The sequence below is a fragment of the Chelon labrosus genome (genome assembly GCF_963514085.1).
Source record: "Chelon labrosus genome assembly, chromosome: 15".
Classification (NCBI taxonomy): Eukaryota; Metazoa; Chordata; class Actinopteri; order Mugiliformes; family Mugilidae; genus Chelon; species Chelon labrosus.
Genome location: NC_140348.1, coordinates 9,407,871 through 9,428,248, shown reverse-complemented (window position 1 = coordinate 9,428,248; position 20,378 = coordinate 9,407,871). Strand labels below are relative to the sequence as shown.

The following is a 20,378-nucleotide window of genomic DNA, read 5'->3' as shown; positions in this document are numbered from 1 at the left end:
TAAACAAGGGATTGAATGAGAAGAGAAAATGTTTGACTGTAAGGTTCAGTGTTGTTACCAGAGAAGGTGGAGAATGGCCATTTCTTCACAGGTTTGCAGATGTGGGACATAAATTAACAGCAATTATGACTCGGAAAAACATGAGCTTTTTTCTAATAAGATATATCCATTGTGTGTTAAATGGAGAATTAAAAAGTCCTACAAATGTACACACACTCAGTAGCAGCGCATAAGAGCAAACTACTACATGTTTACCCTTTACAGTATGCCAGAGAAGGGGATTGACTGACACATCACTCGACCAATCATGTTTGAGCTTTGAATCAGCTTTTATCCAATCATAGAAGGCACCGATATGACTGCCCCGCCCCCAACGCTGGATGCTGAAAAAGAACGTCATCTGCCTCATACATTTAGCTTTAGCCAAAATTAGCTAGGTGGTCAGATCATAGATATACTTCGCCGAATCGAGTGTTTTTCTTTTCAACCGACAGCCTGAGTAAGAGTTATTTATTTGGTGCTCCGCAGGATTTCGGTGCCAAACATGTATTTAAAAGCTTCATTCCGATGCAGAGACATGCTGAAAGGAGAACTGATCGTGTGAAATGCTGGCTAGCTTAATCAAAGCTAGCTGACGAACTGGGGCCGAGAAGCGAAGGTGGCTAGCATTAACGAGGGCTAAGCCTATCACAAGAAGCCCGGGTACGTTAACATAGCTGCCGTGAGCACAGGAGGAAGGATTGATTGATATAGTTCCTTTCGTACGAAGTAAGTGACTTGGAATAAGCAACGTTTCTACGCTGGCTAACGCTAACTTGTAACGTTAGTCAACACTCTTGACAACTGTGAACTTCGCTAGCTGGTTAGCTAGCAGTGTAAGTGATCTCAGAGAGGGACAACTGACTCTTGCCTAACGTACATTTTTGACCAGAGAGTTGTTTGCATTTATTGGTAATCGGTAAATTTATTGTGATATCATGAGTGACACTAATTACTAACACGCCCGGAACCCCCTTTTGGTGATTTGTTGTTGTTGACTGTAGTTTACTTTGCATTTTTAACTATTATGTAAGAGTTAATCCATTATAATTGATTAAATTAAAGGCTTTAAATAGCATACCAACTATTTTATATCTACAATATTTGGTAAATAATTGCCTGCCCATGTGATATTGTTGGTCTGCAGGCAGGATATTTCCACCCCTTACATTGTACTTGAATGCATCCCTGTTTTCATTTCAAGAATGGTTTAGATTTATCGCTAATAATGTCATCAAGATTGTGTCTTATGACTTCTTTGCAATAGGTGCAACTTAAATGTACAGCTGGTTTAACCTTATTTTCACTTGACTGCATTGTAGACTTTAAATTTTTTATGTAAAGGAGCAGTAAAGCTCTATTTTAATAGCCTATACCCCTCTGGGGTGATTACAGTTTACAAATTCCATTGTTTACTATCAGTATACATATCGCATTATAAACTGAGGTACACTTGTGCTTTGGATCCTGTGCCTATGAAATACAAGCACAGGAATTAACTTGTTTTATTGCCGTGTTGTGGCTAGTTTTATTGGGTCGGTGGTGTGTGTGGCTGTTCATTTTGGCAGTGTGTCTATGTGACAGTGTGTTCCAGAAATGGCAGCATCATCGGTGGCATGTTTGTGTTGGCACCTTGATGTGAAATCCTGTACTGGCGATGCCGTTATAGCATATGACTGCCGTGAGTCTATGGGCACGTCCAGAAGCATTTATCTACACCCTTTTGCTTGTGTCTGTCGCCGGCTCGCTTCACACGCAGATGTACGCTTGGATACAGCTTTAACTGGGAGGCTTAGAATAACTGAAAGGCGAGATGCATCAAAGTATGTATGTGTGTGAGCAGAAGCTTCTAGAGAGAATTGTAGAGTTTAGTTTTCCCATAACATGCAGTGTTTACAATTTTAAGATAGTGGTATTATGCAAACACACTACATATGGTTTCACCTGAATGGAGATTGCTTTTACACCATTCAGTTCATGGTAACTTCATCTCACTGTTTCTCAGTTTTTGAGGTCTGCAAGTCAAATTGAATGCAGGCACGTTTCTGGCTAGACGGAGCATGCGCATACAATTACATGTGCACTTTTTTGTTGTCGGGAAACCACTCACAGTCTAGTATAACATGACATATTCAATTTCCTCCCCTTTAAACATAGGCTGATAGACTCCAGTCTGGTCAAGTAACTGCCCCATAATCCCCGACGCCGCTGCACTGAAGATAACTGAAGCTGTCTGTTCAAAGAGCATTTGTTCCAGTAAATTGACAGCTTCTGATATGTCTTCAAAGTGAGTCATCAAAAGGGGGCATCTATTTGTTCCACCTCTCCAATTTGTAAAAAGTCTTAGAGTGTCATTGTGGGGTAAAATTCTTAAATTAACTTAAATTCAATTTAAGTTAATCTTCATCAGAACTGAGGACAGTGCATTACGCCAGCTGTTGTGAATACTTTCTTTATGTGTTTTACTTCGTCAAATGTGGATGCAGCTAATGGGTGCTTAATCAGCAGAAGTTGACCCCATGCCTAAAAGGCAATGTCAGGGCATTAGTAACAAATGATTATTTTAACATTTACTTTCAAAATTCAAATGTGGACTTAAAGGATAACGTTCTTTTTTTTGTTTTTACTAATAGGGCAAGTTTACATGCCACCTTCCAATGGTTTAGCTTTTCACTATGCGTTTGCATGGCCTATATTAAGCTACACAGTTGTTAGCTTGCTAAACTGTTAGCCTCTTTGACTTCTAGAGGCCGACAGGTGCCTACTAGCAGTGTTCTCCCAACTTACAACTGATGTTACCATTTGAACATCAAGCACTTTGTTTACGCAACTTCCCATGTTGTAACCTTAAATCACTGAGTTCCATTTGAAGGCAGCATCTCGTGAATCTTTTCTTACTGACGGACAGAATGACAAACAATCTGATGTAGTTTATATTTTACTTTAGGTGTCCTTACTATTGTTAAATCCTTCAGTGGCTTTTCTTTTATAGTAAACCTGTCCAAGTGTCCAGGTTTCATGTAAATGTGAGAATTACTCATAGGATTACGGGCGAACTGTACACGTCTACCTGGGCTTTGTCAAAAACTGTGTGTGTTAACTCACTGATGATAACCACATAGGGATGTCTTTGTGTTGAGCTGTGTAGGGTGTCATCTTAGAAAAACAGTTCTCTCTACTTATTGTATTTTATTGCAGAATAAGTGTGAAATAATTGCGTGTACTCCTGAATGAATCAGCTGGTATCAAACTAAACTTAGAGGATGAAGCAAAACAGTTGTCATCTGGCACCAATATCCCATTCTGTCCTCTGAATATTATTTTTGGCTTCCACGTGCAAATCATTAATACGCTGGTTACCTAAAACTTCACTCAGCTACGGCTGTGGTACTACAAGAACAAGTTACACCACCACCATGCTACCTTTCCCATCAGCCTGCTCATAAGTTATCATGTTGACTCGCTGTATTGTGTCTCTATTGTGTTAATGTATTGCTCATTCGGCTGCAAACACAGTCCATTGTTCGTTTACGTCACTTGTCGTTTTCCCACAAAAGCCAAGTGTAAGGTGATGACATCTGAAAGGTAAACAAGCCATTGCATGAGCCCTCATGTCACCTACTGTATATTTCATGTCAACCAAGCAAGAGAGAGGGTTGTTGCATTAGTGGTAGCTGACTTCTTTCTGCAGCCTGTGGTCTGTCTTTGACAGGCTAATCTGGCCCTGTGAGGATCCCATCAGCAGCTGACTGTTAAATTGAGTTAGCTTGTTAAAGCTACTCTGCTACTCTGCTCGTCTGAAGTGTGGTGTTTTTTCTGGGCCTGTCTTTTAAAGCCAGCTTTCAACTCTGACTCTAGCACATGGCTGAATCAGGCCAAGCTGAGTTTTTTTTCCCTTTTTTTATTTTTTTTGTTGAGACCTTGAAATGCATGTGTGCTTCGTAAACGGCCACATTATTGTCCGCCGACAAACAAACACACAAACAGTGGCATGGCTGAGCAGTACCCTTGTCACATGCTGCAACAACTAGCATCTACTGCTTCTGTTGCTGTGGAAACCACTCAGCTGCCACTCCAAGCTGTGTAACCATGGAGACATCAGACTCTGGGTGACATCAGTTCTGAGTTTTTAGTGCGTACAAAAAAAAAAAAGTTCATTTATTTTTGTATGTAAAACCAAATAAGAATATGGGACATACTCTGCTTGTGTGTATTTTTATGAGCCTTAAAATAACAGGCCCCTCGCCTTGGTACAGTGTGTATGCAATGGCTGTGCAGGTGAAAGAGCAAATGATTTGTTTTGGTGATTGTGAAAATGGCTTTGATATCTGCTCAATAAGCCGCTGAATGCTGTGTGCGAATGCATTTGTTGTCAAGGTAATAATTCAAGTGCTTTGGACTAGCAATGCCTCTCAACCCTTTGATATGTCATCAGTGACAAAGTGTGCCAGTTTGCTTGTGTGCCTGTTTGTTGGTCCACACACACACACACACACCTGTTACATCTCATCTAAACTGTGGAAGTCACTTGACCAATATCAAGTCCCTTCTATATGTAAACAAAAATACTAAACTGGTGTTATGAGTCTCTACCATTGACTTGACCAATCAGCCAAAACACTGAATCTTGACCTTGTTAGGAAGTAATGTTCTTCTGGGAAAACTAGGTCCTGAACATTGCTACAGGCCAACCAGACCCCCATGGCAACTGCAAGGGGATGTTCCTTGCATCCAAGTGCCATATATTTCCCAGATCTAGGCCATGGTCTTCCATTCCTCTGTGGTCTAGTTATTATGCTCACATGTCCATTGTAGGACCTTTAAGCAAGTAATGGTAGTCAGCATGGACACTCTGAGCTGTCCGGTCTGCAGTTACACAGCCCCATAGAATACAAACTGTTCTGCACCGCGAGTCCAGAACTAGCTTTTAATTTTTTCAGCATTTTGAGCCACAGTAGCTTGTCTTTTGAATCAGCTCCCCACATGCATCAGTGAGCCTTGACCTCCTATGACCCTGTCACCAGTTCACCTCTTTTCCTTCCTTGAACCACTTGTGCTGACCACTGCAGACCGGGAACACCCAACAAGAGCTGCAGTTTTGAAGACGCTCTAACCCACTTGTCTCGACATCACAATTTGGCACTTGTCAAAGTTGCTCAAATCCTTCCTTGAGGACGAAATGTTCACTTGCTGCCTGATATATTCCATTCACTGAAAGGAGATAAACGTTGTTAGTCACTTGATTACCAGTATGACTGATTACCAGTCATAATGTTATGGTTTCTTTGTCCTTAACATGCCCTACTGAGTCAGTTTGGTTAAGTATAATTATTACAAATAAGTTGGAGTTGCAATATACACCAGTTGTGACTCATCGAAGAATGGACAACGGTCAGGCAACAGAATGTTGTTAGTGGGGGCCTTTGGGTCCTATGGGTTGAGAGGAGGGTCCTCTGTGGATCAGGCTTGTTCCAGTGCATCCCACAGACATTTGACCAATTTGGGATCTAGTGAATTTGGAGGCCAGGTCAATACCTTGTGGTGTTTTTCCATGTTTTTTGAGTTGTTCCTAAACCGTTTTTGTGTGTGTGCCTGTGTCAGCCTTCTGTGGATGGCTGCTGCCATCGAGGAGTGTCATTGCTATTTGGTGGGGGTGCCTGGTCTGGTCTAGGTGGGTGGTACATGTCAAAGTAACAACCATATGAATGACGGGTCCAAAAGTTTCTTTCCGAAACACAAGATGTGACAATGCAATGTTTTTCACTTCACCTGTCAATGGTTTTGATGTTACGGCTGCTCGGTAGTAAAACATTGTGTGTTTTTAACTTTTGATATAATAAAGTTAAACTATAGTAAATTTATTGTATTTCTTTTGTCCCTAATGACCTACAAACCTTGAATACCTGTTTATCTTTTGAGTCTTTGTTGGCTTGTCTTGCGCCGTAGGCATCCTTTGTGTCAACCTCAAACATTACTGGCGCTAGAAAGCTTTTCACTTGTGAAACCAATTGTGGAATTTAAATGCATATTCTAAAGGCATTTTCAAATCTAAGTCATGTCCCACTTACAGATTTTTCAGTCATAATTCACAGTGCTCCCGGTACAGGATAATGTACTCACCTGCAAAAGTTGCAGGACATTTCTGATCTCTGTTATGGTGATGACATGTACGTAAAGGGCAATTTGTCATGTAGGCAGTGTAGACAGTGGTATACGTTAAGATTAAAGTTCAGTCAGATAGGTGTGAGACAGATGACTACAGAATGCAGTAGCCAAGGTGACTCACTCATCACCTCCCCTTCATTTGTCACTAGGTTGCATTCTTTGTTTTTGTTGATCAAATCTGATGGATAATATAAATGCTGTTTGAGATAGTAAGAGACTAAGCATAAAGATGTTACCTTTAAGATCCACCCTTGTGTCCATTAAGAGACGGGATTCTTCAGTATGCCTGCAACGTATTTGTCGGCAGCATTTATGTATATTTTCATAAATAAGGTACAGGTTGAGAGTGCAGTTTCCGTGACTGATAAGTCTGTATATGTTGATGTTCTCATATGATGCAACCAATTAACAGAGGCTGGGTTCAGAATCTCTTTCTTCTGTTAAGCAGTCTGATGCTGCCGTTCATTTAGCTAATGCAGCTGGAGTTATTGATAGATAACACATCCTCTCGACCACTCTGTGGAGTTTGTTAATGCTCTAGTAGTCAGTTCTGGCTGGCCAAAGAAGCTTTTAAGCTTGCTCCTCAGTCTTTTTAAGCATAAACCAAAGTGAGTGTGCTATTTCTGGATATGATGAGCAATGATCACTGTTTGGCTGAATTATTCCCTTAGACCGATAATGTAAACAGGAGAAGACATACACACACACCCACACACACAATTAAAAGTTTCTAACAATCTCAAAATCTGTGGGATATATTCAGAGTTCATATTTTCAGACCTTCAGAGATTCATTTGATATCTGTAATCTGTTTTTGTTGGCTGAAAAGACATAAACCCGGTTCTGAGTGGAATTTATGTTCGCAATCTGATTCTGGGAAGAAAATGAATCCTGATCAGGAGAAGTGATTTTTTTATTTTTTGTTAAATAACTTTTGCAGCTCTCTGGAAGTGTACTCCGTTTTTATGTTTTTTTTAATCCACATACACCTACATAAACACACACTATAGCTGAAAACTGGCTATGATGGCTAGACATAAACAGAACTGAAAAGAGTTTGAAAGTATGAACCCCCTCAAAGTCTGTGTTGATGCCTTTTTTTAATTACACTATGTCTGCAGCAGATAGTTTGACCAAGTTGAATGTTTTGTCTTGATGATTCATATGACCTTAAAGCAGTTCTTACCTTTCTGGCATGTTTACACTTTTCTTTTGTAATGTTAAATATTCAGTTCTCATATTTTTCTGATAAAAGTCTGACCAATAATGTTATTCTGTGCGAATAAAATGATTTGCCGAGCTTCCTGGCTGCCGTCCGTCGCCGCGTCCCTTCTAGTTGACTACTGCTGTCACCGCTTGTGAGTCGCGCGCCTCTCTGGCAAAGATACCACATTTTATACCACACAGAATTTAGTTTTATGTAATTACTGTTTTACACTTACCTGTGCCTCTGCATCTGACTCCATTGACCCTTTTCACACGTGCTGCTCCTCCGCCTCTACCTTCACTTTCCCACCGCATGCGTCAGGGGAGGAGGGGAGTGTCACTGGCCAGGCATGGGGAAGCGGGTTGGACATTGGAGGAATGCGGAGTTGTTCATGTTCAATTTTTTACTAAGTGCTGTGCAGCATGCCAGAAAGGTAGTAATTGCTTTAATATCCATAATCTGTATAAAAAAATATATATTTTGATTATATGTAATTTGCTGCTCCCATCAGTTAAACTAGGTTTATACTCCAGCAATGGGTCTAGACACAACCTATGGCTGGTCATCAGTGTGGCATTACTACATGCACCAAATCTTCCTTCATGACTGTTAATGGTCAGTTTATGTTGAAACAGTTTAAGAACGGTGGTAATTCAATTGTATGATCATTTTGGAGGATGCACTTTGAAGTGCTCTTAAACTGTATTGAATTAGACACAAACATGTATCTGTTATTTAGTCTAGCCCATTAACTTAAAGAAGGGTGAATTTTTATGTTTGTCCGGTCGCTGAGACACGTGAACGAGTTTTGGACCAATCACAGCTGTTGTGTTAGTGACGTACAGCGTTGAGTCTAGCTTTAATGGTTGGTACGATTGGCTCTTGGTGAGAAATGCTGCCTCCTTCAGAAAAACGCACTCGTTGGAAAGCCAGCAGACGCACTATAGGGGACAAATTGTGGTGGGTTTGTTTCCCCTTTACCTCAAATGGCAGTTGTGTTTTCATGAAAACGCACATAAAATCTAACGAGGAGACACTCTTGAGGAAGTATATTTTCAACTCTGTATTGTGTTGTGGCAACATACCGACAGGCCTAATTTACTTTTTTTGTTTCCTGTTTTGTCTGTTTGTGTCTTTTTTTTCCTCCCCACAGGAAGCAGTGGGTCTCTCTAGGGCAGAGCCATGGGTGCGTTCCTGGACAAGCCCAAAACGGAGAAGCACAACTCACACGGTGATGGTAACGGCCTGCGCTATGGGCTGAGCTCCATGCAGGGCTGGCGGGTGGAGATGGAGGATGCTCACACAGCTGTGTTGGGGCTCCCAGCCCCCGGTATGAATGACTGGTCGTTTTTTGCTGTGTACGATGGTCATGCTGGCTCTAGGGTTGCCAACTACTGCTCTAAGCATCTTCTGGAACACATAATCACTGCCAGCATGGGGGCTGGAGGTCCGCAAGGCTCCCAGGCCGGATCAGACGGCTCCACCAGTGATCCTCCAGCTCCGGTTCCTCCTGCAGTGGAGTCAGTGAAAGCCGGGATCCGGACAGGCTTCCTGAGGATCGATGAGCACATGCGCAGCTTCTCTGACCTGCGCAATGGCATGGACCGTAGTGGCTCCACAGCAGTGGGAATTCTTCTGTCACCCGATCATTTCTTCTTTATTAACTGTGGGGATTCCAGAGCCGTTCTGTACCGCAATTCACAGGTGTGCTTCTCTACACTTGACCACAAGCCTTGCAACCCACGTGAGCGAGAGCGCATCCAGAATGCCGGCGGCTCGGTGATGATTCAGAGGGTTAATGGGTCACTGGCTGTATCCAGGGCCTTGGGGGACTACGATTACAAGTGCGTGGATGGCAAGGGCCCCACAGAGCAGCTGGTTAGCCCCGAACCAGAAGTGTGTGTGATGGTTCGGGCACCGGAACAAGACCAGTTTGTGATTCTGGCGTGTGACGGCATCTGGGATGTCATGTCCAATGAGGAGTTGTGTGAGTTTGTGAAGTCCAGGCTCGAGGTGTACGATGACCTGGAGAGAGTCTGCAATGAAGTGGTGGACACCTGCCTGCACAAGGTACGCACACGTCTGTTTTGGAGCGTGACTTTAGTGTGTTTTTGCTTTGTTTTCTACTCAACCTGGGAATGAAATCTTGTAAGAACCCACTTTATAAAACAATTTTCTTAGCAAAAATATCATATAATATCATGGAGACTATGAAGAATATTACAATAGATTGAAATAACAAGATGAAAAAATTACACAAAATGTCATACTTACTTCAGACCTGGTGATCTGTACCAACACATCCTCCTGGAATATTTAGCTGAGAGCTGTAGTGCAGACTTTTTAAATCACTTGTTCCTTGGGAATAAATAAAATACATTTTCATTCACTACTACATAAGAATGCCTCTTACCTGCTCTCTCTTTCCTTTTCTCATTCCTCCTAACCATCTTAGGGGAGTCGGGATAACATGAGTATAGTGTTGGTGTGTTTGCCCAACGCTCCAAAAGTGTCAGAGGAAGCCGTGAGGAAAGAAGCTGAGCTCAATAAATACCTGGAGACTCGAATGGAAGGTGAGAATGAATGGGTGGATAAAATGAGCTAATGTTTAGAGTATGTGCAAACATAAGAGGAATGTTGGAGTATCGCAAACTTCTAGTCGCTTATTTTTGTAATCTTTCTCTTTTATTACACATCCATGTTGTTGGGAAAACCAGGTCATGAGCTCGTGTTTTTCTTTGAGACATGGGATCTTATTTCTGAGTATCGTATCTGAATGTGTATTTTCTTGACTAACTGACCCTGCCACTCTGTTGTCTAACCTCCAGCCAAGTTAGCTCCGGCTCACAGCGGAGGAATGACCCCATCATGACCTGCTTTTCCATTTCAGCAAGCATCTCCCTCTTTATTCCCTCTTCGCTCCTCTCCTCCCTTTCACTCCCTAGATCGTCCTTCGCTCAAACATTTGCTGTCTTGTTTGGAAGGATTCTTTGCGTCCTTCTTGTATTTCTTTTTCAAAATTTTATCCCACTTTTTTTTTTTATCACCACATGAGATCCTCTGATGAACACAGAACAGCATTTTACCCTGGGGGCTGTTCGTAAAACCAGGACTGTTCATCTCTTTAAGACATTGTCTATACAGGAAATGTTTTATAGGTTAGATTAATCTCTGTCCTTGAATATCTGGTGACAGTTTTGACTTTATTCCCAAATTGTAATGTCCATCATTACTTTGAAATGCAGAAATAATCAATGAGAGTAATATTGTAAATTTATGTTGGTTGAAACTCGGTCAAAGTGGGCTAAAGTCTCTTCACGTTTAATAATGGTTCACAAGTTTTCTCCAGGCAAGCCAGAGTAGATGCTTGGCTTAGGATACTGCCTGATATTGGAAGACAGAAAAGAGAGGGAATAGAAAAAGAGGAGATGGAGATGGAGAGAGAGGAATGCTCTGGCTGAACATTGGCCTGGCACCATTCCACTCTCAGCTCAGTTGCCTGTTTCTCTCACCATCCATCTCTTTGTCTCAGACACACACTCATTTCCACAGATTTCTTGTATGGTTTCCATCTTCACTTCCTTTCTCCCCATTTGTCACATTTTTGGTCTCTCCCATCTGTTCTACTCTCCCACCGCTCTGCTTCCACAGATGTTCCTGGCTATCATCTGTTGTGTTAGTACTTGTGTAACTTGTCTGGTGTTGTTTTTAGAGATGCTGTCTCGGCCAGGGGAGGAGGGGTTTCCTGACCTGGTAACGGTGATGAGGAAGCTGTCCACTGACAGCGGCATGCCCGCTTTGCCACCAGGGGGTGGTCTTGCCAGCAAGTAAGGACCATACCATCTTCAAGGGGACACTTACTATTTACTTTACTTTTCCAAGTTTTCTGTCATTATATATTTTTTTAACTAATAGCCTTTCCGTCCATGTTTTTCTATCTGTTACATATTTTGAACTGGGCCGAACCTAATCACATTTCTGTGTGTTTCCCTCCTTCAGACGCAGTGTTATCGAAGCATTATACAACAGTCTGAACCCATACAGGGAGGAAGATGGAGTAAGTGTCAGCATATGTGATAAATATGAGCTTTGTCCTTTGCCCATTTGCACAACACACACACACATAAATGTTACACTTGAGGCTACTTCCCACATTTGAGATTTTAACCCTCTTATTTGTTATCTTATGGACTCAGAAAGCCCTGCACTCTTAATGCTCACCCATCCCATGTGTTGGACCAAGCCTCTGATTTGTGTATGTTGTATTTATCTGCACACTCAAACCCTTGGCAGATAAAGTATTAAACTATTGACCTCAAAGAGTTTTCTTTCCCCCCTGTGCTTGGTGCACACCTTCCTGCCCGCCCCCATAATGAGTTATGCATGCATGACAACACAGCTTTGTCAAAAGTCTTTCTAGTGGAACTGAGAACTTGCAGATGTAAGTATTCTCATCTAATTTTAGCTGAAGTAACTCAAGTAAGTGGAGTGCCAGTTTGATCAGTTCATCTGGTCACCTCTCCTTCTTTGTTTCTTCAACCCTAACACCCCCAAAAAATGTCACTAAAAATTTTCGACACTGGTATGAGAAGAGCGTTATTATGTCTGAGGAGGATGCTGTGGTTTATACAAACATGCTTGTTGAGGCTGTACATCTTCCACCGTTCTACTGCCTTTCGGTGAACTTTGCAGGCGGGTTAGAACAAAATCTCACAGATACCCAGGGACATATACAAGCAGAGCAATACATCAAGCAGCAGTAGATGGACAGAAATAAACAACATTAAATAAAGCCAATGAAAACGCGCTTCCAAGCAACATACTAAAATGTCCAGACATACTTTTCAAACCACCCTCTTCAGTTTTATCTACCTTTTTTTTTTTTTTTTTTTTTATAAATATGTTTTTGGGGCTTTTGTTGCCTTTATGATAGGGATAGCTGAAGGTAGACAGGAAAGGGGGGCAGAGAGAGAGAGGGGATGACACGCAGCAAAGAGCCACAGGTCGGACTCGAACCTGGGCTGCTGCAGCAAGGACTCAGCCTCGGCTCATGGGTCGCCAGCTCTACCCACTGAGCTATCCCGGCGACCCTTATCTACTTTTTTTTGCGTGGGAACAACAAATAAGTGTACCCATAAAATAGAAAACACAAATAACTATGGTATGTTTTTTATTATTTTTTTTTAGCCTCTATTTATTTTGGATGAAAAAAGCCTGGGATCATTGTTTCAGAATTTCTGAAACGTCAGCACCATACAACATCAAGCTGTGTCGAAGGATACAGTCTGTTGAAATGCGCCCTTGGGTTCTGCAGAGATCTGCAAGCATTAAACATACCTGCAGATCAGAGAATGACTGACATAATGGCTCGAGAAGAGTCAAACATATGTGCTTTCTGTTGTTGCTGTGGATGGGTGGTTACAAGGCATATTAGAGTGTGTGTGTATGTGTTATTAAATGAAGGATCAAATTTGTCTCTGAGCAAATGTCACACTGAGATTCCACTTTGACAGCCTTTAAAACCATTAGCATTGCGGTGTTATTATAAAGGTCTGCACATCTTTTCTGTCTGGTGTGTGTGTGTGTGTTTGTGTCTGATGGTGATGGACACGTCAAAATTGTTGATGCCTGAGTCCTAGAAAGTCTGTGTGTGTGCGTTTGGTAGCTTGTGCAGGACGTGATGTGTGCGTCATAGTGTTGTCTTGGTTTGTCTCTAAGGACGTAGAGTTACTTTGATTCTTTTGCTCCGTGCACACATTCAGACATAATAAGGGTATTAGCTATTCTTAAGATTTTTTATCTGTATCAGATTATTCTAAGGGCACGGTTTGAATATTACCATCTTCTGGGTAATATTTCATTTACTTAAGAGATAAAAAGGCTGCATGTGAGCAACTGCTGCATTTACATGGACACTAGTGTTCTGCTAAGAATCACCATAACAATAACCATAGTGATCAAAATGAAAATGCCTCGTGTAACGTCGTCATTCAGAAGAAGAGTAGAAAAATGGTAGGGCTTAATAACACTCGATCCAAACAGTTCTCCCAGGAAGGAAAAACACATTCTTTCTGTCCATGATTGCCCCATGTGGGGTGACCGTCAAGTGATGTGACGAGTTTCCTGGACAGACAGAAATTCTGAGGCTGCAAAATAACGAGCTACTAAAACAAGTGAACAGATGAACAAAGCTTGAATCAAACAACAGCCCTGTTGACAATGATGGCAGAAAAAAAACCCTATTCTGTTATATACACACACTGGCCAGTTCTTTTGGTACACAAGTGAAAAAAAAAATCAAATGTAATAGTCCTGCCCCATCTCTTACCTTAAAGGTTACGACTGTGATTATGGTGTTGTGTTGTGCCAACACATTTTTAGAGTTGTGGGTCACTTCTATGCCGCAGTAACGGCTTAGCCCCACACCCTACTTCGTAGTCTACGCCGTATGTTGTGGTGACGAAGACTGCTGTGGAAATTCCCTCCATCTAGTCAGTGTGCTAGGCTAAATAACAGACACACTTTAATTCAATCCATCCTCCAAAATGATCGTACAGTTGAATTACTACCTTTCTTACACTGCTTCAACATAAACTGAACTTTATAACGGTCATGAAGGGGGATTAAGTACAGGAAGTGTTACGCTAGAATGCATTTATTTTCACCGGTGTACCTACTGTTTTGGCAAGTGAGTATGTTTCCATCAGATTTGACGCGCCAGAACAGGCGGAACCACTTTGCGTTTGTCAAAAAAAGTTCAAATATGATTGATGTTTTGTGGTATGTAAACAGATCTATCGTATTATAACTGTTTATCGTCCATGGAAACCATGAAGTTAGAAGAAATCTTGAAGAGATATTGTCCATGTAAATGCAGCGAGTGTTTATCCTAGTTTAACACAGGCAAGTGTGAGTCTGAGTGGCTAAACTCGTTTGGATAAGGGAGAAATATCCTATGTGCCCGTATGGAGTTCGGAATCCGCACATGTTGCAGGTGGTGTGTACACAGCTACACTCACTCACTCGTACGTTGATAAGGGATGTACCGATCTGTCTAACTGTGTGTTCACCCTCTGATTAACGCAGCCCTCCTGTTTCATTTGGTAAGTGATCACATATATAACTGTTACACCCCCACCCCCCCCTTCTTCCAACCTCTCATCTACACACATGCACACAGCCACACACATTCTTACAGGCATGTAAGTGGTGACCTGCTCCGCATACTACCCCTTGTCACACCTTCATTGGTCTACTCCCTGCTCTGGTCTACTCTCTAGCATGTGGAGCTCCATTTAGAGTTTAAGGTGTGTGTGTGTGTTTGCGTGTGTGTGTGTGCAGACAAGTCTGATGAGGATGAGTGAGAAGGTGTTTCTGGTCCTGTCCCCCCCCCCCCCCTCCCCCCCCCTCTCTTGTGTCGCTGAACACACCAACACGCATGCATCGGCCCTACACGCATGCATCGCTGTCTCACGCAGTCTCTCAACGACTGCACGCACGTATATAACAGTCACCGTTTCTGTGTCACTCCCTGCAATAGGACGAAAGGCCTTGGATTTGTTATGTTGGCGTAGTGTCGCAGAGAAACCTGCAGAAAAGAGCTGAGGTTGAAAGTGTGGCTTACATTGCTGTTGTAACTGCTTTGTAACTTATTTTTTGTTGTGTTGGTCATAGGGGACCTGGCCTTGACGTCCAGGTTGGGGGAAAAAAATCATTGAATGTAATTTTAAAGTTGAGTTTCTACATTTCTTAACGTTGTGCCCTCTTTTTTTTTTTTTTTTTCCGTCAACCTCCTTCGTCCTGTTTTCCTTCTCTTCTCTGTCTGTCATTTTTTTCTGCCGTACTTTTCCTCCTCTCTTGACTTTCCTGTTGCAGAATGGAGAGGATTTGGAGTACCACTGGTAGCTGTCCAGCACAACTGCCTGATCCCAAAATGAAAACAGGACCACTATTCCACATGAGATCACATCCATACTCACCTCTTGGTTTCCTCTGGGATTTTTAATTTTTAATTTTTCCTCCTCCCAACACTGAGATTTATTCAGAGCAGAAATCCTCCTCCTTTTTTTTTTTTTTTTTTTTTTAAATAAATAAATCACACCCAACGTGGAGGATTGCACAAAAAAAAGATTTTGCTGGTTCTTTTAATGGAACAAAAATGGGGAAAAGAACTGCATTCATGTTCTGAAAGCAGGACTACGTACACAGTATAAAGACCAGAGGGGAGGCAGACAAGCACATTTTCTCTTGCCCCTTTGTTTTCTTTCTTTCCTTGTGGTGGTTGTTTTTTGTCGAGGGTTGACGGAGACACAGGAGCAGCTCTCTGCTCTGGATGATTTGGGGCTCTATGGTGCCTTGCTCAGACACGAGAGAGAAGGGAGAACCTCACAACTCAACAGTCAGCCAGCCAGCCAGCCAGTCAGTTGTCACCAAAAACCAGCCACTCACAGATGTTTGTAAGACACTGAAAAGACTAAAAGTGGTTTGTGGCATTATTTGTTTTGTGAAATTTCCTTGCATCTAACTGGGAGCTAACCGACCACACAAGCCTGCGACTCCCATGCACCTTAAGCTACGCTCTCCACTTCCGGTTGTCACTGGTACGCAAACAGGGCCCAACGCTTCACTTACCTGTGCACCTGGCTCGCTAGAGAAACTCCTGGATTTAAAACTCATCAGTATCCGAAGCCTCCAATTCAGGGCCGGGACGCCGATCACCTGAGGCTCTACACCTGAAAACAAAAGAACATATGAGTCAAGTCTGACTACAAACTGCAATCTGACTCCCCCGTATTAAATCCAACTAAAACTGTGCTGGTGCGCCTGGCTGCTGATAGATTAAGCTCTTGCACGCTCACTTTCTCCTCTCATTATCACACAGCTGATTTGCCACTCTTCCCTTCTTGTCTCTCTTTCTCTTCGCTTTCTCTGTCCTTTCATACGGACTGAAGAGACTCCTCTTCATCGGCGGACATTGCCAGAATCATAAGCTTTCTAGCCTGCTGTTGTTTGAAACATAGAAAGATAGAAATTATATATTAAATTCTTATATATACATACATAGATATATATTTTGATTTGTTTCATCTAAATTCCCAGCCATGGTATTCATTGTGGCCTAATGGTGCGTGTGGTGCGTTTGTGTGCGTACATGTAAGTGTGTGGAGGCGAATACAGCGTTCCCACACAGCAGCGTTCCAAAGACAGGGTTCGGGGTAGTGGAATTCCACCCTCACCTTCTTCTTCCCCCCTCTGCACATGCACACACACACACACAGTCCCGCTCATGCTACAACTTGCCTTTTCTATCTCTTTAAATATCCTGTGTTTAAAAAAAAAAAAAAAAAAAAAAAAAGTAAAAAGTATGCCTTCTTTGTTTTGATTGAAAAAAAAAATCAGTCTTTTTTTAATGTTTTTTTTTTTTTTTAATGTTTTTTGGTATGTTTTTTTTCCTGATCGTTGTGGTCCTGTTACAAATGGATTAAAAAAAAAACAAAAAAAAACAAGGAGGAGCATGAAACATACCTTGTACAGCATATTGGGAGAGAGACGTAGGTTTCACTGTATGAAGTAAAGGAAGGACGGAGGAGAATAAGCTCTAAACGCAGAGTTGTGTTCACTGTCACTGAATTCTCCCACAGCTACCTTAATTACCTTTTGCATAAAAGGTGCAGGACAGTTGCTGAGGAAGCCCTGCTTTGACTCTTGTTTAATTTCTGTCAACTCAAGCACTAAACATACGATTGAAACAAATCTGTCAGATAAAAAAAAAAAAAAAAAAAGTTCAGATGTTTTTGAAACGTGCGCATAAACAAAGTAGATACACATACTTGGTGTGTATTCTTTTCTTTAGATGAATTTTAAAATACGCTATAAAGTTGTAATATACACTTTTTTTTCTAGAATCATTCACTGACAAATTGTGCTTTCTGAAGTATTGAGAGGGAGAGAAAGAGCGAGAGAAAATAGGCCTAACAAGAGTTTGCTGGCTGGTTAACGTTCTTGTGGTACACTTGCTCTTGGTGCCATGTGACAAATAGGTACTTGAATGTGTAGTTCTTTTGCAGTTGTTTTAATGCAATGATTCATTTTTTTTCTTTGTTTGTGTTGGAGGGAGTGGGAGGGCTGGGGTTTATAGTGGTGCATGTTTTGTGATTGGGTGAGGAGTGGTGGTGTTTCTTTTTGTGAGGTGCACTGGGCGGGTGGGCATAATGTGGGCGCGTTCAGTGTGGTGGAAAACAATGTTAAAGAAACTTTAACTGCCATCTATAAGACTTAAGTTTTAAATCTCCAAACTGCATGTTTTTAACAGATTTCATATCATTCCTGAAGCATTCCCACTACAGACTCCAGTATATATGTCCTGACTCCTGACTTTTTAACATTGTACAGGGTTTTACCACACTGAACAGTCGTCAGCTTAGGTTTATGTTTAAGCTATATCAGACACTGGGCTAGGAGAGGAAATAAAGGAGGGAAGGAGGGAGAAAGATTTATTTTTCTGAATGTAATTCTTCATTACTCACACTGATTCCACTGCATGGACTGAATACAACCAACACTGCAGCGCCACATCCTCTCCTCATCCGTTATGTGATGATAAGACGAGCTCTCTTTGCTTCCTTTGTTTCTAGAAAAGAAAAAAAAAGTATATACTTGATCATTACTCTGATTGTGGAATATAGTATCAGGACTCACATGGGAAGACTTCGCCTCACACACAGAGGAGACTTTGGAGGTTTGGTGATGCCTGTTTAATTTGACTTGTTGCTTTGATTTGCAGATCTGTTAAGTAAAGACAATTTTACAAAGCATATTGTCTCCTGAACCTGTCAGTTATTCTGGGAAGGCTGGGTCAGTGTTTGGAAACGGCAGACATTACATTCCTCGTGTGCTTTTTTTAGGATGGATCCTAATGAACCTTAGTACTCTTTGCCACCTCCTTGTGGTGTGTCTGGTCAGTCTTTAGACGCAAAGTTAACAGATCTACATCGAATAGCCACAACATTATGACCACTGACGCATGAAGTAAATCATAAATAATCTTAACAGTTGGTAGGACATAGGTAGCAAGTGAACATGTGGTCCTCAAAGTTGATGTTTGAGGCAGGGAAAAACAGACAAGTGGAAGGATTGTAGCGACTTTGACAAGGGCTAAATTATAATAATTAGACTAATGGGTCAGAGCGTCTCCGAAACTAAAGGTGTTGTTGGGTTTTCCTGGTCTGCAGTGGTCAGTACCTATCAAAAGTGGTCCAAGGAAGGATAAGCAGCGCCATGGTGTCATGGTCATGGGTGGTAAAGGCTCACTGATGCACGTGGGGAGCAAAAGATGGTCCGTTAGGTCTCATCCAGCAGCTATTGTAGCTCAGATTGCTGAAAAAGTTAAGTCTGGTTCTAATAGAAATGTGTGAACAGTGCATCACAGTTGCAAGCACTGTTGCATGTACACCCTATCATGTAAATGGCCTCTTTTAGCTGGATAATGTGCCCAGCCACAAAGCTAAAATGGTTCAGGAACAGTTTGAGGACCACATCAGTGGGTTCAAGGTGCTGACTTGGCCTCCAAATTCCCTATATTTCAATCCAATCCAGCATCTGTGGGACGTCCTGGATAAACAAGTCCAATCCATGGAGACCCCACCTTGCAACTTGCAGGACTTTAAGGATCTGCTACAAACATCTTAGTTCCACATACCACAACAGACTCTCAGAGGTCCATAGGAGACTGTGGCTCTATGGGTCAGAGCTGTTTTGGCAGCAAAAGGGGAACCTATACAGTATTAGGCAGCTGGTCAGAATGTTATGGCTGATGTATGTACAATGGCAATTCCACATGTTTTTACTTGTTCCAGGCTTATTAAAATTGCTGTATTTGAGAATAGCATGAGGTAGACTTTGAGCTAAAGCAGGAGTATTCGCCATCCCTTCTTCTTGTCCTAATATCCCAGTGTGCTATTGTGATGTTTACAGACCATACAGTGAACATAAACGTCAATAAAGGATGGATTTAAGTTTAAACCGCTATGCTTGTTTTCAGTGGCAACTTGTCTTTGTGTAAGCACTCACTGCACAGTGCAACACAATGGAAAAGTTACTTCTTTTTTTTTTCTTTTTTTTAACTTCGGTTAAGATGGTTTGCGACGTGTGTGCCGTGCAAACACGTCGCAAACCACATTACACATTATTCAGTTCCAAAAAGACCTCGTATGAGTCACCATGTAGCTCAAAAAAGAAAGACCATAAGAGATAAGAGATTGTTAGTTTTTAAGTTTGCGATATTGGGGCTGTTTATGCAGATATTGAAGATCTTGAGTATTGCAAAAACTATAAATAACCTGCTATTCTTTAATTTGACAGCTAAAGTAGTGTGGATTGGTTGAATACAACATCTAATGAGCTTTAGAATCTGATGCATGGTCACAGGCAGAGGACCCTAACAACACGTGTGTTTCTAAAAACAAAGCAACTGGACTTGTTTGAGGTTTCTTGAAGATGATTCACCATCATCCAGTAGGCTTGTTCAGTGGTAAATGACTGATAGAGAGTTCAGGTTTTCATTAGCAACATCTGAGTGTGGTGTCCATGTGAAACTCATGACTGGAGTCTGTAACGACCACATGCTCATCTACAATTACAGGAATAATTAACCAGGATGAGGTCCTGTTTTTTCACCAATGACTCATTAATGATCAGAAACTCCAGACTCAAGTATAATAATAGAGCAAAGGAAGCTGTCTATTTAAAGATAATCTTAGCAGAGATAATCCTCCCCCATTCACTACCCACAGATGATACAAATAAATCATAAATGGGTCATGAGTGATGTCAAGCAAGTCCAGTTGCATTTGTTTTAGCTTGTTTAAACACGCACTTGCCAGTTTATTAGGTACACCAGTGAAATCAAAAACATTCTAATATTGCAGTCCTGCACTAAATCTCAACTTGAAGAAGAGAGCTGTTGATT

At 41.7% G+C, this 20,378-nt stretch overlaps 1 protein-coding gene across 2 annotated transcripts; it reads left to right on the top strand.

Annotated features, from left to right (window-relative positions):
* The first annotated feature begins 77 nt into the window (after nt 1-77).
* ppm1ba (protein phosphatase, Mg2+/Mn2+ dependent, 1Ba) lies at nt 78-19,412 on the top strand. 2 transcript variants are annotated; one of them, XM_084561630.1, is made up of 6 exons: nt 78-702; nt 8,565-9,481; nt 9,867-9,984; nt 11,124-11,238; nt 11,411-11,468; nt 15,287-19,412. In XM_084561630.1, exons 2-6 carry the CDS (start codon nt 8,594-8,596, stop codon nt 15,314-15,316), a joined length of 1,209 nt encoding a protein of 402 aa, XP_084417756.1. In that variant the 5' UTR covers nt 78-702; nt 8,565-8,593; the 3' UTR covers nt 15,317-19,412. The 2 variants fall into 2 exon arrangements, with proteins under 2 accessions (XP_084417756.1, XP_084417755.1); XM_084561629.1 differs by having other exon boundaries at nt 78-768; nt 15,287-19,411.
* Nucleotides 19,413-20,378: the final 966 nt, after the last annotated feature.